The sequence below is a fragment of the Hemiscyllium ocellatum genome, chromosome 12 (assembly GCF_020745735.1).
Source record: "Hemiscyllium ocellatum isolate sHemOce1 chromosome 12, sHemOce1.pat.X.cur, whole genome shotgun sequence".
NCBI lineage: Eukaryota > Metazoa > Chordata > Chondrichthyes > Orectolobiformes > Hemiscylliidae > Hemiscyllium > Hemiscyllium ocellatum.
In genome coordinates, this window is record NC_083412.1 from 51168706 (window position 1) to 51194808 (window position 26103).

The 26103-nt window shown below is 39.0% G+C and overlaps 1 protein-coding gene across 2 annotated transcripts in view; it reads left to right on the forward strand.

The window, feature by feature from the left end:
* The first annotated feature begins 1660 nt into the window (after positions 1-1660).
* Positions 1661-26103, forward strand: part of arl6 (ADP-ribosylation factor-like 6) — a 34823-nt gene continuing 10380 nt past the window's right edge. The window contains exons 1-6 of one of the 2 annotated variants that reach the window (XM_060833031.1): positions 1661-1924; positions 11177-11297; positions 14886-15027; positions 18559-18620; positions 20472-20540; positions 23324-23418. In XM_060833031.1, coding sequence (XP_060689014.1) covers positions 14905-15027; positions 18559-18620; positions 20472-20540; positions 23324-23418 — 349 coding nt within the window. In that variant the 5' untranslated portion in view covers positions 1661-1924; positions 11177-11297; positions 14886-14904. The remainder of the gene's footprint in view (positions 1925-11176; positions 11298-14885; positions 15028-18558; positions 18621-20471; positions 20541-23323; positions 23419-26103) is intronic. The other variant, XM_060833030.1, reaches the window with a different exon arrangement.

Here is a 26103-nt window from a genome sequence, read left to right on the forward strand (position 1 = left end):
AAAATTACTTATGCAAGGTAAATGAACTCACACCAGTGTATAATTGTTTCAACCAAGAGCTGAATCAACAAGAATGAAAACTATGTGAAGGAAATATATAATTGTTTTTGTATTAGCTAAAATGTGCATACAAGAATGAAATGTGCCTGCAAACAATGGTAGATTTTACAGACAAATAGATAAGATGCTGTGAGGATGTAGGTTAAGCCAGATATGCTTGTACAAACAGTAATTATAAGCATCTGTTTCCCACTTCTGCAAAAACAAAAACAAACCTCAACTAAAAGGTCATAAGGCTCAATGTGGTTGAGGAATGGGAGGAAATATCACAAGTAAGGGGAACAGATGGCAGTGAAGAAGGATATACCTAACAATGGACCACAACAGGATGTGGTGAAATGGCCAAGTAAAACTTGTATTTTGTTATGCACAAGGCCGGATAAGGCAAGAGATTAGGGTTTAGAGTAGTGGGAGGAGAGAAGGAGAAATGAATCCTATATAAGATATGTACTTGCTAAACTCTGTGTGTCTATTTTAGGCACCACGCTTGCAAGCATATAATAAACTATACTGATTGCTTCAGATCTTGTCTCGGAATGAAATTATTGAAGTGCGTGAGCTTTGTTTCTTACAATAACAACAGTGAAGAATTGGCATGACAGGTGGCAGTAGAGCTGGTCATTGTTAGCAACCAACATAAAGTATTCTGAAGAGTCATGTCACATTTGAAACATTAACTCTGTTTCTCTCTCTGCTGCTACTGCCAGACCTGCTAAGTTTGTCCAGTGTTCTGCCTTTGTACCAGCATAAATTGATTTTGCCTTCAGTTGATGCTGCTAATGAGCACTGTGTAGATCAGGAACTGGTATTACAGAACAGAACATTAGTTCTACATATTCTCTTGTGCAAGATAGCAGCTTTGCAGCTGCACAGATTTACAGTTGCTGGTTCAGAGAGAAAGAAGAAAACAGCAAGGGTATGGGGTGGCAGTCCCACTTTGTGGGTATCTCATAGGAGGATATGGGTGATGTGCTGCACAGGGATTGAATGCAGACCATCCCAGTGCTGACTCATTGCTGCTGCAGCTGAAGCAAGTTTGGGTTCCCGCCGACATCTGCATCAAGTGCAGATTCATGGTAGGGTTGAGTTTAGGCCAGTGTGGTACCCAGTGGGGTTGGTGGCATCTGCATTGATGAAGTCCAGCTAGGATGCATAGTGGCGAGGGCATCTGTGAAGGTGAGATGGTGCCTAAGAGTGGCAACTTCATTCCAATGGCAGCAACGTGGCAGAGAGGACTCATGCCCGACCACCAGGGCCATGGCTGAGCACTTATCACTGAGGACTATAAATTTGAACACTTTTTTCTTTATTTCACTATTGTTCTGCTTTTGTATTCTATATTTTGCTTTATTTTTTCACTGATTTAAGATGACGCCTTAGAGCGGCGACACTGTACAACACTTCCCACTGTATTTTGTAACAATTACAGGAGACAATAAATTAATCAAAACTCAAATCCTCCCGGACAGAGGCTGTACCCCAACATACCAACAGGGGCCGCTCCACCTGAACAGGATGAAGGGGGCGGAGATAGTGCGGCGCCGAGCGCTGATTGGACCTCACCCATTGTGACGATGCGAACCATATCCGGTGACGTCACAGGAAGCTTGGTTCCCTGTGTTGCAGCTAGGGGAAGCTCTCGCCCCTAGCAACCGGGCCTCGGCTTCCAGGAGAGACCCTGAGCTGCAGACCGTGGGTGAGGATGTGGTTGCTTCCCTGCTGCTGTCTGTGACTCACCCCCGAGTTGCTTGCAGCTGTTTTCATTTTGACGGAGGAGGAGATGTTGCCCGTGCCAGGAATGCAGTAGAATTACCGCAGGAAGCAGAGAACGACCCGTGTACTGCAATCCCTGAATCATAAAGTAGTAAGTTTAAGAGTGGATGGGAGTGCGGGAGGAATGCTGCAAGTCTGACTGGTTAGTCGGATGAACCGATTCATAAGCAATACAATCACCGCGGCAGCAGCTTTAGGCACTATCTCTGCTGCTGAAACTATTACCGTTAAAACATTAACCGTTGCTATCACAATCCGTTACATCACTGTCATCTTCAATGTCATTATAACAACAGCCTTTTTTTTATGCAGCACCTTTTCAAGTAGTAAAACTTCCCAAGGTATTTCACAGCAATGTTATCAAATAAATGTTACTCTCAACCCACAACAGGAAATAATAGGACAGGTGACCAAAAGAGGTAGGTTTTGTGAACTGCCTTACTTTAACTTTCAGTTTGTGACCATATTCCCCCAGAGCCCAAACCTGTTGATTTCCAAATAAGCTGAAGGGTGGTCGTGGGACTAAAATTGTGGGATCGTTGATTGGCGCTGCTCATATGTGGAAGTGCAACAGTGTATGATTGTCTTCAAAATTCCAAAATGTATTCTTGACTGCTGAAAACAGTCTTGGCAGGAGGAGTGGTTTTAAACTTGGTACTCCAAAGCTTAGAGCCTAGGCAGCTGAAGATGTTGCCATCTATGGTGGAATATCAAAAATCAGAAAAATGCAAAAGATGCCAGATTTGGAGGAGCATAAACATACCAATAACACTTATTGAGCTTGAGTTTAGAGACATTGTGGGACTTAAATAAACCAAGGTGAGAATTTTGAAATTGAGGCATTGCCAGTCAAGTAGACAAACACAGGAGTAAATGGGTGAACAGAATTTGGTGCATGTTAGGATACAGACAAGAGAATTTTGGAAAAATTCAAGTTTACAGAAGGTGCAAGGCCGGAGACTGGGCAGAATATCATAAGAGCTGTCTCGAGTTATCAAAGGCACAACTGAGAGTATCACCAGTAAATCAGTTGATGGAGGGATAGAAGCTGGTGATATTACAGAGATCAGTCTTGTGAAGAAAAGGACATAGGAGTGAAAGCTTAGTTCAGTGACTAAAAGGATACCAAGGTTGTGGACTGATCATTTCAAACTCAGTGTGGCTAGCAAGATGGATGACTTCAATGACCAAGAACCCGAATTCATGATGAGGCTTAAAGACAGTGGATTTGATCTTCTCAATGTTCAGTTTGAAGAAATTGGTGCACAAGAAGTACTGGATAAAGTCAGATGGTGAGGTAATTGCTGGGTGTTGTCAAATCTCTAAAAACATGTGGCTGAAGCTAACTTTTTTTTTGGATGAGTCTGCATTGCATCAAGTTTTCTTTTTTGGAGTTTCTCACCTTGGGGTTTAGTGTATTTTCTTGCCATATCTTACCTAATTGCGTTCCCCACCCCCATGACCTCCATCATGTCCGATTTCTGCCTCATTTGGCCTTCGACTGTTCTCCGAGCAGTTTCATCACTCACTGGATATCAATTCAAAGACTGGCATCATTTGTGCCTGTGCCAATTTTGAAAGGCTGGTCTATACCTGGAGACGCATTGATAATCCTTTATTGCCCCTCATTGACAATGTCATGTCACATCCGTTAGAAAGCCACACTGGCACGTGGAGCTGACATTTGTCACATATACATCCCCATTCTGTCATGCAGGTCACTGTTTAATCACCATACCACACTTTACCTTCCCCTAAGTACATTCTTTCTAAACAGAAAGCACTAGCCTTGTCCCCTGTAGGGCTGCATTGTGTCATTATCTAGTAGGGGAGCATCACATACAGACAAATGATCAGACAAATAAAAAACGCAAATGTGAGCTTTTATGCAAAAGTGAACAAAAACAAAGCTATCAGAGGCTGAAAGGGTGCTACATTGACAACCAAATTTAGAAATTGTGACTGAAGGATTACTCAGTTAGCAATTGTATGCAGCACTCAGCTTTGTTCTATTGGAACCAGTTGTCAATGTCTGCTTGTTGTTGCTGTTGCTGTTGCAGTTGAACTCGGTCATGGAGAAGGTCAGCTTCATCCACCTCATTGTCCTTGTCCTCCTCGGAGCCCTGTTGCCAGTTCCTGTACCTTGTTGCCTGCTTCAATTATTTAAAGGATAATTCTCCTGCTCCCACAACCACCACCACCACCACCCCCCTCCCCAATAAAATGTGATCCCTTACTCTCATTCCTCTGCCTCTGCTCCCAGGACAGGCAATTCTACTCCCACATATCCCAGATCGCCGCCTATTTAAAGGACCGCAATTTCCCTTCTCACGTGATCAACCACAACCTCTAGCACATCTCCACTTCCCGCACCTCGCCCTTGAATCCCACCCTCCAACCTCAACAAGGATAAAACTTCCCTAGTCCTCACTCTCCACCCCAACAGTCTCCAGATACAGTGCATTATCCTCCTCCATTTCCGCCACCTACAATCAGACCCCACCACCAAAAATGTTTCCATCCCCACCTCTGCATTCTGCCAAAACCGTTCTCTCCGTGACTCCCTCATTATATCCATGTCCACCACCAATGCACCATCCACACCTTGCACCTTCCCTTGCTGCCACAGGGGGTGTAAAACCTGCACCCATACCTTCCTGCTCACCTCCATCCAAGGCCCCAAAGGATCTTTACACATCCGGCAGAGATTTTCCTGCACCCACCTCATCTATTGTATCCATTGCTTTCAATCTGGTCTCCTCTACATCGGGGATCAGGATGCCAATTCGCGGACCGCTTCAGGAAACATCTCTGGGATACCCGCACCAAACAACTCCGCTATGCTGTGACTGCTCACTTCAACTCCCCTTCCCACACCCCCAAGGACGTGAAGGTCTGGGCCTTGTCCACCACCAAATCCAGACCACATGACAATTGGAGGAAGAACACCTCATCTTCCACCTTGGGACCCTTGAACTACGTGGCATCAATATCGACAACCACTTTCTAAATTGCCCCTCCCCCACCTCATCCCAGATCCAACCCTTCAATTTGGCACTGCCCTCTCTTGACCTGTTCATTTCCTCCCCACCTATCTGCTCCACCCTCCCCACTGACCTATCACAATTACCCCCCACTTATATCCAGCTATTGTCTTCCCAGGTACCTTCCCTGCTCTTTCCCCTATCCCCACTGTCACCACCCCCCAACCCCAATTTTTCTCTCAGCCCCCTTCCCAGTCCACATTACTAATGAAGGGCTTATGCTCGAAACGTTAACTTGCCTGATCTGCTTTTCCAGCGCCACACCTTTTGACTCTGACTCTCCAGCATCTGCAGTCCTCACTTTCTCCCAGGACATCACGTACCCTGGCGCTCACGCTCCAGGAAATACAGGGGGGAAGCCGCACCCCCTCCCCAAGGCCAGTCCAAGAGCTGCATCCCTCTGCTCTCTCTACCACTGCCCTTGTTAAGGTATGGGCAGCAACATATCTGTGTCCTGAAATACCAGATACTTGAGAATTCCCCAGAATATAGCAATCAAAGCAGCATCCAGGGTAATGGACACAGACCTCCAGGAAATAATAGTTGATCAACTGGAGCCCCTTCCTGTAGATGAATTGAACCACATTGTGATATAGTCCTCTCAGTGCCATGGGTATAAAGTCGATAGCATTCTGCAGCTATATTCCCAAATTCTGCAGCCTTTGCTATAGCGCAAACCTAATCTTAGACAAACAAGATGATCCAGTGTGACCTTGTGTCACTGGAAATAGTTACTGTACCAATGCATTTGTCGGTGCATGACTGAGAAATCCCAAGCAGGTTCCCCCATCACTCTCTGGAAGAAGCCAGTCACCTATAAGTTCAGTGCCTCAGTGACCTTCATAGTGACCAAGAGAGGTTGACCTCCCACACCTGCAACCCTCACATCTTGCTCAAACATCCAGCACAATTCCATCACAGTGTCCCACAACGTACAAAGCTTGCATCAGCGCTATGCATTGCTAATCACCAGGAAATGGAGTTTGGGACTGTAAACTCTGGGCCTCTTGCAAATTGTCTTTATTCTAAGGGACCTTGCAGCTGTGACCTCTCCCTCAGCTGATGGTCCTCGACCTCTGTGCGGGCCTGCTGTTGCTTCCAACATCTAACTTGTTTCGATTTAGGTAGGTATGGTGACCATCATGTCACCTACAGCAAGATCCATCATAGCTGGTGGAAGGGATCTGACTCAGGCATAGAAGAAGCAAAAGTGTTTATTAAATGTTCGAGCACTCATTGACGAACCTGTAGATATAAGCTAAGCACACTTTCATAAATAGCTGGATGTGGATAATGGAGGACATGTCTGCATTGTGCATCCATTCTGCCTCAGTTTGTAGAGTGACTTGCTGAAGGTACCATACCAGCTAAATAGCCACCATACAGAACAAGAGACAAATTGATTTCACCATGTACAGGCAGCAGTTTCCTTATTGAATTTTCTCAATATCTAACTTGTTTGGCAAGTTTGGTAGGAAGGTAATGTGAATATTAATGACATGAGTTATGGTGTTAAGGTGATGTTTAACGAGTGTTAATTCTGGCTGGCATATTGCTGTTGCATGGTGGGAATGTCGACAAGCTGTGAAAAGTCTAAAAGTTGGAGTGAGATTGTTTCAACAGTGAAATATGTGATTTTTCTGATGAAATTCTCAGTTTGAGAGACCGAGGAGATATGTATGAGTTGTTGACTGCATTGACTTTGGCTTAAAAGCCTGTATTTTTGAGAAGGCAGGACAAACTTAAGGTTTCTGGGAAAGCCAATTGTGAATTGGCATCCCTGGTTGTGACATATGATTTCATGTGTCCTTGGATTCCAAATGAAATGGAGGCTGGTTGAATCTAAAAGGAAAACACAGCTCTCTTTGGGGCTTAGATTTCAGCAGCAGAGCAATATAGACAGGCTCTGGACAGTTCTCTGTGAGATAGCAGAAAAAGAAAAGAAAACTGGAAGTAACAGCAGGGATCTTAAAATTACCACCAATTCTTCAGCCATTTTAAGGAATTGAATTCTACTTGAGGAATGCACAGTTTTGAAGGAACGTTTGGGTGAACGTAGTACTGCGTGTGTTATGGGGAACTGCTAGTAAATCTTTGTATCAGCAATTTGAAATGTAATTTATGATTCTATTGAAAACATTGTGACCATTCATTCATGTTCAATTTCATAGAAACATAGAATTCCAGAGTGCAGAACTAGAATTTCTTTTAGATTAGATTAGACTTACAGTGTGGAAACAGGCCCTTCGGCCCAACAAGTCCACACCGACCCGCTGAAGCGAAACCCACCCATACCCCTACATTTACCCCTTACCTAACACTACGGGCAATTTAGCATGGCCAATTCACCTGACCCGCACATCTTTGGACTGTGGGAGGAAACCGGAGCACCCGGAGGAAACCCACGCAGACACGGGGAGAACGTGCAAACTCCACACAGTCAGTCGCCTGAGTCGGGAATTGAACCCGGGTCTCAGGCGCTGTGAGGCAGCAGTGCTAACCACTGTGCCACCGTGCCGCCCACAAGTGCCACCGTGCCACCCACTGTGCCACCATGTACTTAAGTACCAAAATACATGAGAATAGTGAAAAGCGTACGGTCACCGTTCTAATACCATCATTGGTACAAAGGTACCTAGGGATAAAAATCCTTAGGTACAAAGTAGAAAAATAAAGAAACAAAGCTAAACGTTAAACATCATAGTCCTTTTAGGATTAATTAGAAAAATAAAGAAATAAAGCTCAGTATTAAGTGCTTAGCCATGCTGGGATCCATTCTCTACAAGGGTTCGATCTACTCCGCTTTGACCTGCTGTCCAAGAGACCTTGGGCTGCGTGCTCTCGCCACCACCACAGATGCCAGGAAACCTCTCCCATCGCCACGTTGGGCTCGCTCCTCCTGCAATGGACCCAATCTCCAGCCGTCAAAGTCCTGATCCAGGCCCCCAGTCATTGCCATGCTCCAGACCACAATGAGCTGTGATGCCACCGACCGCCAAAGTCCACACTCTGGGCCCCACATCACTGCCACATTCCGAACTCAATGAAGCCGCAATACTGTCACCACTGCTGCCTCTACAACTGAGCTCTCTCCAGGAGGTAAGTTCGATCTCTGCCACAATTGGCACTGCAGCAGATGCCAGGGAACCTCTCTCAACGCCATGTTGGGCTTGCTCTCCCACACACTGGGCTCACTCTACTCCACAGAAGGTAAGTAAAGGAAAAAACCCTGAAAGAAGAGGAAAAAAAGTAAAAGCAAACAGAGCAAATCTGCTCTAACCCTCTGAAAAACATCCCATCCAGACTCTTGTCCTATCCCTTGTTTATCAAGGCTAATCCACTTAGTCTATGCATCCCTGGAATATAGGAGGAAACTGAAGCACCCAGGCAAAGCCCCACAGACATGAGGAGGACATGCAAACTCCACTCAGACAGCCACCTGAGGCTAGAATCTAACCTGGGTCCTTGGCACTGTGAGGCAGCAGGGCTAATCACTATGCCATCATGCTGCCCGTGCTTTAATTGTCCAAGTAAAAATTGTAATTGAAATTTTGATAATTGGCTTCTGTTTCTGTAATTTGGTTATTTTAACTTATTGGTCTCCACCAGGATGTTTGGTCTCCGGTTTGATAGCAGTGTGTTCGACAAACATTGATAATATGTCCTTTGCTTCAGCTGGTGACTATGATAACAATATTTGTAAACCTGAGGTTCATGGTAATGAATGACAGTATCATTGATTAAATTTTCTAATTTGTGGCACATTATAAGTCTATTATTATTAATAAAAGAATAACCCTAGAAATGCATTTGGTTTACAACCAGTACTTTATCTCTGACATCTCCTCCAGCATCAGAAGTCATCTCCTCCAGCTGCTGTGATATTTGCATTCCTCGAATTCTGGCATATTGACCACCCCTAATTTTTAATTGTTCCACCTTTGGTGACCATAGTGACATTTTGCTTCGGACTTGATGCACTGAAATTCTCTCAGTATCTTTCTGTCTCTCTCACCACCATAAAGACGCTTCCTAAAGTTTGGCCCTTTCACCAAACGTTTTGGTCTTGTAGCCTCATATTTTTGTATGGCTAAAGTCAGGTTTTGATTTATAATGTTTTTATCAAGCATCTTGAAATATGTTTTATTGTCTTAGATATGTTGCTATGCTAATTCTTGAAAGTTCCACTTTTTATGTGGCCGTGCCAATAAAGTACTATAATGATACTGGCTATGGTAATGGTAATTTCTTTTAATGATATTGAAAGCAATGTCAAGAATTATATGATTAGGATGTAATATCATTGGCAGTGATTTGTATGACAAATATTTTCATGTATTTGGTCGACGCCTCGTGAATGAGAAAGTCTTGAATGCATTAACTAGTCTGTTGTGTTTTCTGAGATACGTTATTATATTGTGTAGGGCGAATAATACCTTCTGTTTCTGTCTGACCAGGTTTCCTGTTTTGTGGCTGAAAACCTATTCCATGGATTATCATGTTATGCTTTTAACGCAGTAATAAATTAACCAGTAACCAGAAAATGACATTTCCTCTTGCCTGCAAAACATTTTATTAAGTAACTAAAAATCCTGTAATGCATTCATGTTGCAAGTTGCAATAGACCTTGACATTGCTGCATTAACCTAGCTTGGCCAGTTGTTGATTCAGTCAGACTAACAAATAAGTGCACTTTTTAATGAAATTAACTGTTAGAAATAGTAGGTCAATGGGAACATATGCTAGTGTTTGCCAGTTACTCCCATTAATAATCCCTGTCATGCACCCTGTTGGAGTTTGTGGGAACCATGAAAGATCATTAGTTTTTCCTTTGGTACAGAGCTGAAACTTTCTTCTTGTACAGTTCAGGGCTTAAGACCCAACTGGCCCCAGATTCAACCTTCAACAGTTCAAAACATTTTCTGCTGATGGGATTCTTTAGACCAGGTGTTGATTTCTTTTAAAACCATTAGGACACAAGTACCAACATATTAAATGTAAATATGAACTCTACATTTCTATATCTCCTTTTAAAACTTTTGACTGAGTTTTTAAGATTTGTCAATGCCAGTTTCTGATTTTATTGCTTTTATCATAAAATTTAAAGTGGGAGAGAGTTCCATTCAATTCAGCAACAAAACCTGTTCCCCTCCATTTAAAAAAAAAGGCAAATAAAGTTCCATTACAAAAACCAAAGAAATGGTAGGAAGATTACATTTTTTAAAAAAACTGAATTTAATTCCAAAAGCAAAATGCTGTTGATGTTGAAAATTTGATATAAAAGCTGAAAACACTTGAAATGCTTACTCGATCAAGCAGTATTGTGGAAAAAGAAATAGAATTAACATTTCAGTTTGATGACATTTTTACAAGACAAGGAAAATGTTAAAGACGTAGGAGGTCGTAAGCAATTACCAAGGAGAAAAAAAGTTGAGGGCAACCACTGAAAAGGAAAGATCTCTGATAGAATGAAAGACAGGAGAGGTTAAATAACTGAAGGAACAATAGGAGATGTTATTGGATCTGGAGCAGTCATAAACAAGAATGGCAGAATCTTTACCTGTAAAATGAGAGGTCTCTATTCGGCTTGTTGAACTCCATGCCTAGACGCTTTACAATGCTGAAATCAAACATTGAGAGGCAGTTCCTTGAGCATATATTGACCTTCGTTGGAAGTGTCGAGGAGGTTGAGGCCAGAGAACGGTGGAAAATGAAAATGACAGCCTAAAGCTTGGATACATGCTTGCAGGACAAATGGAGGTTTTCCACAAAGTAGTCTTCGAATCTGCATTTGACCCCCATAATGTAGAGTTGAGAGCATCATGCAGATTGAAAATGTTTGTTAATTATAAAGGAGTACATATAAGTTACTGTGTAACTTGGAAGATGTATTTGTCCTTGTCCCATTCTAATTTCTTTATCACTACCCACTACCATTGAATCAATAGAATGCAACTAAAACTTCAGGAATAACATCTTATTTTTTAATTGAACACTTCACAACGTCTAGACTCAACATTGAGTTTAATCAGTCCTTTTTTTTTCAGATTACAAGTGATGGTGATGATTCTGTAAATTTCTGTTCACATCTTCTGTCGATTCATCTTTCTTGTCTCATTACCACTTTGCTTTTGCTTTGCGTCATCATCATTTTTGTCAGTTGATTCTTCCAGTTTTCTGTCTTACCACAGGTCTTCCCTTCTGTCCTTGCTCTGCCTTGGTTCTCACTTAAAACATTTCTAACATTTTCTAATGAAAATTCATTACCTGAAATGTTATGCTTGTTTCTTTCTCCACAGATGCTGCAATATCTGCTGAATGTTTTCAACATTTTCTTTTAACCATTTATAAGCTGATGTTTTTGCACATGAAAATTTTCAGCGATAAAGGTTTTTGCACAAAACCAGCCCTCTACTAAAGGTATTTATACAAATCAAGACCGATATAGGCAAATAAAAACTTTAGTTCAGAACTGTTACTATAAACACATTAACACCAGTTTTATAAGTCAAAGGTAGCATTTTCTGATGAGTAGCTCAAAGCAGCAGTGACTGAGATCTGAGTGAAGCTAGCCTCCTCATTCTGGCATTCAGTGCTTTTAGATGAGTGAGAGGAACAAAGGGAGAAAAAAGTTTGGCACCTTTGTAACTCTTCACAACTGGTAAAAGTGATTCCCGTGAGTTGGAATTCTGTGCAAAGATGAATGTTGATTTCGATTATATATTGCTATACTGATTTCGTGATTTTATGTAACTTTTGTGTCATGTACAAGATTGTAGTTTGAATCTGCTTTGCCTGCTAATCTAAAGCCTGTTGTCCTGATTATTATGGCTGGTGTCAAGAAACTGTGTTATGATCCCCAAGGGGAACTGTAAGCCAAAATAATCTCCAAATGAAGAAATTACTCAGGAGTTTCCACTTTTTGTCACGTTTAGTTTTGGATTCGCACACAATGCAAGTTACATATGAAATGAAAGGCAAATGATTTGTCACATGAAAAGATAAATAGACTTTTAGTTCATGCAACGAAGATACTCTTATCTCATTCGCCAAATATGGCACCGTGTGTAGTTGCAAAGTTTTCTAGCTTGGCTTTGGGTACAGTGTTCTCCCATATTTCTACTCAATGGATTCAGCCTTTTGAGTTGCATTCCCCAGCAGTCATATTTGTAAAGATAGTTGTCAGCAGAATAAAACACTCCTGCAAAACCTCCTCAGTTAGATTAACTGTAGTTTTAAATGTACAGAAACACCAATTATTATTCATCTGGCCTCATTTATAAATATCACTAAATTGCTTACTTGGCTGTAGCAAAACTGAAGCAACTGTAAAAATATCCAATTTACAATATTTGCTCTCCCCTGTTGTTGGCTTTCTGTCCTGTTTAATGCACACAACTTCCTAAATAGGCTGTCTGATCTCCCCTTTGCTGCAGCTATCCTTTCTACCTGCTAGATGCATATCTTTTACATACATCTTAACCTGCTTCATGGTGAAGGGTCATCAGGTCATATTTCTTTTGCGCTTCCAGAAATTTAATTTATAAAAGATGAACAAATCTATTTTACCTCAGAATGACTTGTGATGTTGTCTATGAATAATAGATAACACTTTTTTTTAATCATAAGCCTGATTGGGAAGAGAATGTGATGTTGTAACCAATTTCATGAAGGATATTATCAATGGCCATGTGACAAGCAAATTGTAGTTATTTTTATTTAGAAAATATAATTTACACATTAAAGTTATCTATAAGTACATACTAAGGCTCTAAATCATATCTGTACAGTCCTTGGAGGAAGAAAAGCAAGCCAAACATTGTAAGTTTGACATTTCTCAATTTCTCTACTGTTGCAAAAAAAAAAGACTCTTTTTGTGCAGAAATCTATTTATGTTCATTTTGAGGCATTGAGGGGGTGTGACATCTGAACTTTCCTCATTATACTTTGACAACAAAACCCGAATGGCAGTAATTCCCCACTCCTTCAGTGTGCCTGTGTGTCCCACAGCACATCATTCTGTATCTTGGAATTTGCCAATCTGCAACACTCAGTTGAGATTAATTCTTTATACAAGGAACAAGTTTCAGTCAGACCAAAGAGTGTCTTTCACTGACTTGATGGTCCTCCAGGCACAGTCGTTGTTTGTTTCAGTGTGCATCATGGGAAACAGCCCATAGAACACAGAATCCTGTGTCACAGAGCTGCTCAGGACGAACCTCGAAAAAAACCACTTCCTCTCTCTCAAGATCTTTTTTTGTAGTCATTAACAGTTTAAGAAGTCTGGTTTTATGTTGTGAATTGGTTGCAGAGCTTGATTCAAGAAGTCATTGAGACCTTAAGCCAAATTTTGTTTTAATGTAATTGTATTTACACTGCTTAACAAACAGTTGGGAACCACAGAATTTTAAAAGAATAGATAATCTGATTTATTAAAAGCAAGACTAGTAGCACTACAATAATTCAGTGATTATTTGCTCCTAAGTGCACTAAAGTGACACATGCAAGATGAGCAATGAGTTTTAAATTAAGTTCCTACTGGTGCTTTGTATTTTTTAGCTTGAAAGATGTGGTGGAGGTGCTGGTGTTGGACAAGAGTGGGCAAAGTTAAAAATCGCGCAACACAGGAGCAGTGCTCTGAAAGCTATTACTTCCAAATAAACCTGTTGGACTATAACCTGGTGTTGTGTGATCTTTAGCTTTAAAGATACTAGACAGCCATTTCCACCCTCTGTAGCCCAAGCTACCATTATCCTGATTAAGGTTCTTGGAAATGGAACACTTTCCAGTTCCAATATGCTGCATCTGTATCAACCATTACCAGATGGAGTATTGGGCACTTGGAAGCAGAATCCAGATGTTTCACTCCTGTGAGTTTCTGTTGCTTAGTTAATACAGATGTGTAAAAAAAGTTGAATTCAATCACGCTCCAGTCTCACTTTCTGAGACTGCTGTGAAATTGCTACTAATTGTTTTTATTCTGTGTTTTTGAGAAAGAAAGACCCTTACCAGAAATTGTTTTGCTGTATTGGTATGGATTTTTTTTTAAAAAGCTTTGCAAAACAGTTGAAGATCTACTGTGTAATACAGCCCGCTAACAACTGAGTCTAATCCAGTTCATTCATGCGCTTATCTCATTTAACATAGAACAGACATTTTCTGATAGTGTGGATGCTATACATCTGGGTTTGGAGTTGAATTCCTAAAGGTAAAATAGCCGTGCCCTTGTGTCTAACTAGTATACCATTTAGTTCTCCCAATCCTTTTAACAGTATAGAAAAATAATTTTCCCACTGCCCACTCTCCCAATCATAATATTCACAGGGAGAAAGAACTGTGCCTGCATACTCCTTTGACTCTGAACTCTGTGATCTTAATGTGACAAGGTTGCTTTGATATTCAATCACATTCTAAATTCCAGATTTCAGATGAGAAGTCGTAGTATAACTGCATCCTTAAATTGTTTGTCGGACATACATCTTTACAGTATACTAGGGCTGAGACAATCATGCATTATTGTTTGATTTCTTTGATAGAAATGGTGCGTATTTCCATATAGATGGAATAGTAACTGTTTCAATTTTATTATTTAGCAAGTTAATACATTCTGATTTTTGATGACATGCCTCTTATTCAGTTATGCTTAATTAAAATATAAAAATAAAAACGTTTTAAACTTGATCTAAACACATTCTAAAGGAAGAGATGTGCTTCAAGGACAGCATTATGTCAAGCTTTTGCAGGGTGATCCATGACCTTAGTCTGCTCATGATATTACCCAATTAAATCAGCTTCTGCTGCAATGTCGGCTATTCCTCAGTAATCCATTAAACCGTAATTGTTACAATAATATATTAACTCCTCATGTAAACCACACTAGTTACTTAATTTTTATGAGTGGCCACTGTACTTAAGTGACTTTGTTTAAAAGTTTCTGCTTAACAAAGTTATTGTTTATTCTCAAGCTCTTATAAAATTCATTCTTCTTTGTCATTTAATTGTAATTAGATCAACTGAACTCGAAACCATGGGGCTATTTGACAAATTAGCTGGCTGGCTTGGTCTAAAGAAGAAGGAGGTTCACGTGTTGTGTTTGGGACTGGACAATAGTGGGAAAACAACAATAATTAATTGCCTAAAACCTTCAAATGTAAGTTTTATTTTATATTGTTTGATTGGCATGTGCATTTAAATGAAAGCATATCAGCACCAGTCTGTAATTAATGTCACCTTGCAAATCATAGGCACTTGTCTTCAACTTTCATTTTCACATTGTAGTAATCTTATTAACCAGTTCTTAGAGGAAATGTACTTTATTCCTCTGAGCCTCTTTAAACTTGAACTTTTTTTAACAACTCTCTTGATTTTCATATTTTTCTGTGATTTCTTTTTAAACTTTTTTTTATTTCTTTACCTCAGACCACCATTAACTGACTTTTGTCATAGCACTATTGTCTCGGAGTCAGAAGGCTATGATACAAGCCGGGTTCCTGGCTAATGCTTCTGAGAAAATGCTGCATTGTTGTCCTTCAGATGAGACGTTAAATCAAAACCTGATTTACCCCACAATTATATGTAAAAGATCCCATGGTATTTGAAGATGATCAGGGAATTCCTCCCCTGTACTTAGCCAATTGTTATTCCATAATCAACATCAATAAAACCAATCAATTTGTGATTAGGACATTGTTATTTGTGGGACCTAGCTGCATGCAAATTGACTGGCACATTTCCTATACTGACTGAACTTCAAAAGCATTTAATCATTCTCAAGTATTTGGAGATTGCCCTTAGGTTATGAAATACACTAAATAAACACAAGATCTTTCTTTCCTTTTCCATTTGTCTATTATCACTGATCTTCTTTTTCCTTCCCTCGTCCTAGCCTTCTATATCGTTGTTCACGATATATTCTTATATTTCACAAAAATAATGCATTACTAAAAGTTGCATCATTGTTATTTACATTGTCTATGGTTCTGCTACTTATTCTATATTTTTAAAGTTATTAATTACTTCCCACATTTAAAATGAAGAACCAGAGATATCAGCTGTTTGGTAACAAACACTTACTTTTATATTTGTCAACAAGCCCATTCTTAACTGGCAGAGTTTTGACATTTCTGCAGTGAAAATTGTTTGCTGTTAAAATGAGATATCAGTTCACAAAGCTTCCTCTCTCTAGGAAGAGACTGGTGCATTTGAGACTTATATCTGTTCTATATACCAAATAGTTTACTTGAAAATGCTCCATTTCCTATTGAGACTGCTGATTGTTGTTGAAGTGTCAACAGCTCTCGGGTAACACAATCACATTGCTGCCTCGCCCAAGTGAAATCTGTGTTCATGGCCTGAAGCAGTAATTTTCAGTGAACTGTTCCATCATCTGAAGCATTATTGACCAATCTAATTTTGTCATTACCTCATGGTGAAAATGTGTCTTTTTAACTTTAGTGACAAAATGGATACAAGTATGATGAAGTGATGAATCCCTTAGAGGCATTTCTTCCCTAGGCCAGAGAGTCATGGGGATTTTAGCATTTCACCTGCTAAGACTTATGATCTAAGATATAATATTTTTTAATTCATAGTGAACTGTAGATTAAGATTACTGGACTCAATGTTAACTTTGCTTTCTCTACACAGATGCTGCCAGACCTGCTGAGTTTCTCCAGCAATTTGTTTTCTTTCAGATATTCAGCATCCTCAGTTCTTTGTTTTATTATAGATATAAATACTTTGACAACAAGAACGGGTGAGATGCTAGTTACCCTGCAGCAATTAACTTTCCTCCTGACTCTCCAAAGCCTCTCCATAGCCTACAAGGCACAAGTTAGGCATGTAATGTAATATGCCACACTTGTCTGGATGAAGTACAGCTTCAACAGCACTCAAGCTTTGATGCCACCCAGAACACACAGCCAGGGTGATTGGCACAACAGGCATTTCCTGCCTCCAGCAGTAATGCTTCATAGCAACAATATGTATCCTTTACAAGATGCACTACAGCAATTCACCAAAACTCCTTTGACAAAATCTTCTAAACCCATCAACATGCTATCTAGAAGCACAGCAGATACATTGGAACACCAACATCTCAAGGCCCTCTCCAAGCCACTAAGCACCGTGACTAGGAAAAATGTCAATGTTCCATTACTGCCACTGCATCAAAGTACTGGATCCACCCACCGCCACCACTCCCTCTCCCAAGAAAAACAGCCATGTGGATGTACCAAAAACAAGTGAAATGCAGCAATTGAAGAAAACGGCTCACCACCACTTTTTGAAGGGCATTTAGGGATGGACACACAATGCTGGTCCAGCCAGCAGAGCCCACATTTTCTAAATGAGTTTACAAAATACTATCACAATTATTATGGTGAATTACTGGACCATAAATGGGCGTGGCAAAATCTTTTGGAAGGATACTTAAGCTGCTGTGTTTGAAATTGTTCTGAAACTGCCACGAGGAACCATTTCATGCCTCTAAATGAATAGTAAATAAGGGGAAAACAGCCAACTTTCTTTGTATGAAAAAGTACTTTTTTTCACATTCATATTTTTATTTTTCAATGTGAAAATTGGCAAGCATTTAGTTAATCATAACAGTTTCATGGGAAGGATGATGAGGAGTTGAATGTATCAGTGAAAACAATTGAGAAGGACACTAGGGGCGAGTATTAAGTTTTGCAAGAGAAAGCCAGCACTAAACCACCTGTGGAGCATTGCAAAACACTACATATACTTTGTTAAATCATTGTTTGCTGTCTCCAAAGGTTAGAAGTCTTAACATATTTCATCAATTTTGATTAGCATGCTGCCACTGTTGATAGATACATAGTTATATATGTTTACAGGTGCTGTGCTCAGGAGTGCTGATAAATATACCAATGTTTTAAAAAAAACCTATTGCTATTTTTAAATGGTTGTTAGTTAAACGTTTAAAAAAAGCTTAGACCCTGAAATTGCACCATGACATGATAACAAACAAATTCAGTAATCTAATATTCCCCACTATGCTATTTTAGAAGTCCTGTTAAATCACTTATTTCAAGTATGTTAATGCTTCTGCAACTGTGCCGTAACATAATTTGAGGGCTCTGGTAGAATTATTGACCTAATGTTCTATTGTTCATTTGTTGAAGTTAATACACTGCTCCAATCTAAAGAAATACCATAGACATTGTGTTCACATTTCTCAATTTCAACTATTTGTTAAATACTGATGTGACTTAATAATTTACAGGAGCTACATTTTGAAGTGGATACCTAATTATGTAGCTTTCCTGTTGTACAAAGAAATTCAGCCTTGTATCAAAATGGAGTATTGGGCCATTCCAAAGTAGTTTTGAAATACAGCTACTATTCTAATAGCAGCAACATCTTTTCTATAACATCTTCAACGATATGAAATGCCCTAAGGTGCATCACAGGCATTAAATAACATTGAAAGTATATTGCTTTAAATTGATTAAAGTGCAATACAATTCAAGAAAGACTATCATAAGATGTTATGTTCTGTTTGTAATATTTTTTCAAGGATACAAATTTAAATTACTTGGAAGGCAGTACACAAAAAGTATAAAACATGAAGCATGAACTGCAGTTTTAACCTATACTATAGCAAGAAAAACATCTGTTGGAATAATAATTTGTGCTGATCTGTGTCATTGTTTTATAGGCTCAAGTACAGGATATTGTTCCAACCATTGGATTCAGCATTGAGAATTTCAAGACCTCTGGGTACTATTGTTTTTCATTATCTTCAGTTTGGCTTGCCAGATAGGAAGAAATAGATTTTTAACTTTGATAAGTAAATAGTTAGCAAACATTTTAATATTAGAATCTTGATGGTATTCAGGTAATTGCGTTGCCTTTGTCCCATGATTGCCATGTTTTGTAGGTATTGATTTGTTCAATTATCTCCACTCTTGCTGTTATCTCCACTCTTCTGCCCTAGCCTCCTGTTACCCATTCTCCCAACAAACATAGACTTTCAATGTCACTCTCTTTATGACTCAGTCTCACATGCTGTCTGTCTGTCTCTCTCTCTCTTTCTTAGAGTTATTCTAGGATGCAAAGATAACCCCTAGCTTCTGTTCCCGACATCAGTTATCATCTTAAACTTCTTCCCACTCCTGTAACCATAGCTCCCTAATTAAACTGAAGGAGCTTTTCGACCTCTTTATTACCAAAATCGCAGCCATCAGATCAGCTGTCTGTATTGTGTTCTCCTCTTCCAATAATCCACCAGCCTAGATTTTCTCAAAAGCATTCCCTGCCCTAGCCCTGAACTTCCATCTTTTTTCCTAGTTTCTCTCTTATTTCCCTTTCAGACCTCTCTGAGTTCATCTTGTCCATAATACTCACCCCCAACTCCCTCAACTGGATTCCCATTCTACTGCTAACAGCCAACTTCCCCTCCTGGTCCTCATGTTAACTAACATTTTTGCTCTCTTATGATGTAGCCTTTTTTTTCCCCTTTATGTCTGCAACCATCACTAATTCCCTCAAAACAAAAACATCCTTTGGCCCCACCATATGGTGAGTCCCCTACCTATTTCTGGCTGATTTTGAATGGGAGAACATCAGATCCTTAAATGGACATTATTTGCCCACTTCCGGTTTGCAGTTGGCTTCAGAAAAAGAAGGCCATCCATGAGTCTTCTTGCCCCAGACTTAATCAGAGCAGAGGTTGGAAGGTGTACATTCCCTACCTGGCACCACCACCAACCCCCACAACTGATTTAAATACCTCTCTGCTTCCAAACTCTGTTCCATTGCTGTCAGCTCCATCTATGAGGAGGGTCTTATTCTTAGCATTCAATCATATTTAGCACAATAATGCCAAAGCTGTACATAAGAAAGTTTGCACTGCTTTGGATGTTCTCACCTTCCTGATCAAGAAAGTTCATGGGAAATTAGAATAGTTACTGTTACAAATTACCACTTTTTGTTATCTGTGTAATTGTTTATAGACTGATAGGATTAAATAGGATTACAGTTTAGTAATATATTTTATCCACGTTAATGAAACATGAATGTTTTTCTGTATGTGACACATATGGAGCATGCTTTGGAAGTAGAAAAGAGCTTGAACATTTTGATGCCTCAGCAACCTGAACAAAATTGGTCCAATACCATTAACTATATCTAATTGTAATATTTGGAAACATTTTACTTGCCAGATTTAGAACTTACTCTTTTTTTCGTAGTAACAAGATTTATCAGCATGTTTGTTCTAAAATAAAACCTTTACTTTCTCAACAAACAAGTTCTTTCCATTGATATAATGGAGTTTGATAGTTGACATGATGTTGTAATAACAGAATTTGAAATAATGAGATGTAAAGGAAGTTCTACTGAGTATACATACATGGAGATCCATGTAACATTCTCCCTTGTGATCTTAGATGTGCAATATTATCTGCAGATAATCAATGCAGTTTTACAGAACTTGTATTCTGTTGACAGTATGGAAAACAACCTTGTAGTTTGATGTCTCCGTAGCTTGATTTGGGAATCAAGCATGTTATTTTGTTTGCAAGTGTGTCAAACATCAAGTTGATGATGCTCCTTCTTTTTTTTCCCCAGCCTCTCCTTTACAGTGTTTGATATGTCTGGCCAGGGTAGATATCGAAACCTGTGGGAACACTATTATAAGTAAGTGCTGGGTAAAGAACAAAATGCAATAAAGTACATAGAAAAAAATGTACAGAGTTTGCATAACCACCAACCGGAAGTTAAAAGCAATGTCAATGCTAGTTAAATCTTGGCAAACCTATTGTTCAAAATATCATTTAGCTTTGCTTTTTAATTTTATGGGAAGCACAAATACTAAATCAGGAGAAAACATTTTGGAATATCAGTCAAGGTTGTTTTTAACAGAATTGTTGGAATAAGCTGAGACCACAATCTAGATGCTGCATTCATGTAAAAGAAAACTGTTGATTCAATGTTAAACTGAATGGATTTTTTTTTTAATTTCAATTTTATCTAAATTTTTATATCTTTGCAGAATTTTAAATATGAAAATGTGCAAGAAATTATCACTTATCTTATAGCTAAATATATCAACTTAGCAATGTTTTCAAATATTGTAGCATATTTGGAAGGGATTGTTCATACTTAACAAGAGCTGTTCAATTGATTATCAGAATAATAATTAAACAGTGTAAATGACATTACTCTCCATCCGTTAATAATGTGATAGTTTGTTCAAGGATTGAAAATGGAACCTTGAATATTTTTGCAAGACAATATTTCCTCAATTGCTGTTGATACCAAACTGGGTGGGAATCCAAATTATGAGGAGGCTGTAAGGGGATTTGGGCAGGCTAAGTGGTAGAATGTGGCAGATACAAGATAATATGAATAATTGTAAAGTTATTCACTTTAAAATACAGGCAGAATATTTCTCAAGGGATCAGGTGTCCTTGTCCATGACTGAATGGTGGAGTATGGTCTTATGAGTGACTAAAAGCTAACAAGCAGGAGCAGCAAGAATTAGGAAGGCAAATACTATGTTAGCATTCATTTCAAGGCAAATTGATTGCATATGTAAAGATGCATTACTGCAGTTGAATCAAGCCTTGGTAAGATTACATATGAGTACTGTGTACAGTTTTGGTCTCTATCTGAGGAAGGATATCCTTACTGAAATCCTAAATCCATCTCCCCTTATCATAATACCATGTTCTGCCTAAAAAGACATCTGTGCAACCACACTATGTTTTCCTATGAGTTTTCAGTTATAAGTCTACTGAAGTGTGCTATATTAGTGAATTATCTTTTAAATCAATGGATTAGTTGTTGATTGTTGTATGCTCAAATGTTCTGTTTTTTGTCTGGAATAAAGGGAGTTTAAAATTCATCTTAACGAAGTAAATAATGTTCCTTTAGATCATAAGATGTAGGCGCAGAAGTAGGTCATTCAGCCCATCAAGTCTCTGCCATTTAGAGATCATGGATGATTTGATGATCCTCAATTCCATATTTCTGCCTTTTTCTCAGAACCCTTGATTTCTTTCCTGATTTGCCTTAGCCTTGAATACCCTTTGTGACCAGGCTTGACTGTCCTCTGACATAAAGAATTCTACAAATTCACTATTCCCTCAGGAAAGATATTTCTCCTCAGCTGTGTCTTATGTAGGAGACCCCTTACTGTGAGATTATGCCCTTTGGTGTTAGACTCTCCCACAAGGAAAAACAACAGCACGGTGGTGCAGTGGTTAGCACTGCTGCCTCACAGCGCCAGGGACCTGGGTTCAATTCCTGTATCGGGCAACTGTCTGTATGGAGTTTGCACATTCTCCCCGTGTCTGTGTGGGGTTCCTCCAAGTGCTCTGGTTTCTTCCCATTGTCCAAAGATGTGCAGGTTAGGTAAATTGGCCATGCTAAATTGCCCATAGTGTTAGGTGGATTAGTCGGGTAAATATAGGGGGGTGGGTTTCTCTTTGGAGGGTCGGTATGGACGTGTTGGGCCGAAGGGCCTGTTTCCACCCTATAGGTAATCTATCTAACCTTTTCACATCTACCCTGTCAAGTTCTCTAAGAATATCCGTAAGGTTGCCTCTACAGGCTCAACCTCTCCTTTAAGACAGTCCCTCTATAACCAAAATCGACCTAATGATTTTTTTCTGGACTGCCTCCAAGGACAATATATCTTCCCTTAAATAAGAGGACCAAACTGTTCACAGTATTTCACCTGTGTCTGACTTTGCATTGCTACATTGTTAAATTTGGTTAACTTGTCAATTAATAATTGCCAAAACCCCAGAATTAATAGCTTCATGTAATTCTGCCCACATACCATTTCTGCCAACAGAAAGAAATGTTCTCAGCTGCTTAAAATAGCTTAAATATTTTCTGTTTCATTTCCTAAACTTTCATGGCTAACTTGGTCACAATATACAAGGGAATAATTTGCAATTGTAAAATGTATTTTACACCCTCAGTACTTTAAAGCTAATGGGTTTAAGTTGCTGCTGTTTCATAAAGCAAATTGTCAATAAATGTGTAGAGTGCTCCCACAAACAGCAATGATAAAAAAAATGATAATCTTGTCTGCGTTTGGTGCTTTTGGTTGACGATAAATAACTAGCTGAGTAGGCAATTTGCATCTGACTCAGAAGTGAAAATGCTGCCAATTGGCAGATAATGTAGAACAAACAGTTGCCACTTCATTTATTTAGCTTGACAGGTGGGACCAGATTGGGTTGGGATATCTGGTCGGCATGGACAGGTTTGACCGTACATGCTATACATCTCTGACTCTTAAGATGTCATGACCATCATATAAAGTTGTTAAAAGTGAGGTAGCAAAATTTTGGTCAACCATTTTAGAATGATATATACAATGTATTGGCTATAATGCAAAATATTCATATGGGTTGACCAAAGTGATAGAGTATTAACTGTATAATATTTCCTCATGGTCACTTCAGGGAAGGCCAGGCCATCATTTTTGTTATTGATAGCAGTGACAAATTAAGGATGGTGGTTGCCAAAGAAGAACTTGACACACTTCTTAATCATCCAGGTAGGATCATTTATCTTTGCTCCTGTTTCATTTTACCTTTAAGAAATATTCATTCATCTTCCTCTGACAGCTATAAAAATAGACAAAAGTGTGCTTTACCTAGTAAAGGCTGATGATTCCCTTTTTATACAAAAGACAACTGTTAGTGTTCAAGAGAAGCTGTTAACATATTACTTAAGCTTGCATGAGAGTTCCAGCTGTAACACAAGCTGCTAAGTAAGCTGCTTAAGTAAGCCTTAAGATTATGCTGGCACCTGGAAGGCTTTTGTTCACTGTCAAGCTAAATGGTAAAAGTGGTCAAACAGCTTTTAAATGTGGCTGTTGCTAATTTCACTTGGTTTAAAACTCCATAAATTCTTTTTGAAATATACAAGTTCCAGAACAAATAATGTTTTTGATCAAAATTATGATAATTTCTCCAGCTTACTGTTGTTGGATATAGAAATTATTCCAAGGTGAAATCTGTTCACTTGATGTAAGCACCTGAGGAATGTTTACTAAAGAGATGACATTTCAAAGCAGCTGCTATGTTTTGAAAATGTTTAATTTTGGTTGGAAAGCACTGATATAAACGCTTTAATTGGTACAGCCAACATGAAACAATTTTGTCTTTTGTTCATTGCAACTGTGTTTCGGTGCCTATTTTTCTGAAATAAGGATTATATAGGACAGACAATACAGGGACTGACTTCATGGTGATATTTAATGTCCACTTCAGCCTCCTCCCACATTTCCTCAACTAAATGTACTGTTATAATCATCTAACCCCTTCTCCCTCAAATGCTTGGCTAGTTTTCCCATAAATGCATATGCATTATTTGCTTCACCTACATCCTGTGGTTGTGAGTTGTACTTCTTATCACTCTTCTGGTAGAGAAGTTTCTTCTAAATTCCCAGCTGGATTTCATTATCACCATTTTATATTGATGGACTGTAGGTGTGTTTTCACCCAGGAGAAAAATCATTGTCTCTATCCACTGTAGCAAAACCTTCCATAATACTAAGGGTTTAATTAGACCACACCTCAGCTTTTTCTGAAGTGAAAACAGATCTAGCCTGTCAGTCCTTTCCTGCTGTGAATTCTTGTGCATGTTAACCTTGGTCATCTTCTCTGCACCCTCTCCTGCACCCCTCTGTTTGTTTTAATATGACAACCAGAACGATGCATACTACTTGTGTGCTTCAAACCAAGATTTGGTACAGGTTTAGTGTATTTCCCAACCTTTTCAATTCTTTCTCTAGAAATAAAGCAGAGTAGTTAGGTTTGTTTGTTTTTAATGGCCTGACTAACCTGTAGTGCCAATTATATTTGTACTCTTAAAATCCCTTCATCTACCCCATTTAGGCTTGCCCTTTCCAAATAATTTGACCTCCCTTTTCATCCTATCAAAATATACTACATTTACGTATTTTGAACTTGCTAATTATTTGTCTATACTCATGGTTATTAATATTGAACTGTAATTTGGTGCAGTCCTCAGTAGTGTTTCCATCTGCGAATCTAGAAATTGCATTTTTGAATGCAGAGTTCAAATCGTTAATAAAAATTGTGAACAGTAGTGGTCTCAGTCAGTGTTGATCCTTGTGGAGCATCACTTCACACTTAATAAATAACTGCCTTTTATTCCTTTTCTCTGCTTTCTGTCTTGAAGCCAGCTGGCAATCGATTATTCTGCTGATCATCTCATTCCCTATTCTTTGGCTTTATTCATCAGTCCATTATGAGGCACTTTATTGAAGTCCTTTTGAAAATTAAGATAAACCACATCTGCATTACCACCGTTGAGCATTTTTGTTATTTCTTCAAAATTTCAATTTGCGTAGTCAAGTTAAATATTTCTTTTTGATATCCATGCTGACCATTCATTTTTATATTTGTTTTCTAGATTTTCTTCTATTCTCTCCTTTAGTAAAAAGGCCATTATTTTTTCCTACTGTTGATGTTAAACTGACTGGTCTCTAATTTCCTGGACATGTTCCGTACCATTTCTTAAATATATTAATTACATTATCTACTCATCAGTTTATTTTTGACACTTCACTGTTTCTTAGGAAATTGTGAAATACGTTGTAATGCCACTGCTGTTGCTGCGCTAGATTCTTTCAAAGTATGTGGATGCAATTCATCCGGACCACAGGTTTAATTCTTTCAATTTTTTAATTTGTTTAATTTATTTAATATGTCATTTTTAAAATTTAAAATGCACTTGTATCATTGCTCTTTACCAAGGAGAGATAATGTTATATTGAGCTGTTGTAACACCTAAGTGAAATCATTATTTAATATAAAAACAGGAATTGCTGGAGAAACTCAGCAAATCTGGCAGCATCTTTAGAGCGAAAGCAGTTAACATTTTGGGTCCAGTGGCTCTTCGGAACTGCTCCTGAAACATTAACTGTGCTTTCTTCACAAACCTACAATTGTTTTATAATTATATGGCAATGGGAGACTGAGTGGACCCCTTAATTTCTAGACTGCAGTCTGTGGTAGCTTCCAGAATATTTGATGTCTACTTAACAATGGTCAATCATTTTATCAAAGATCAACTGCTGTCTTAGAGTTAGTATCAAATGCCAACCAGATGACTCTTTTTAAACTCAATTAAGATGACAAGCTCTTTAAACTCAGTTACTTCTGTTCAAAACTTAACTGACCACCTTGACACGAATGATGCACAGTTTCTA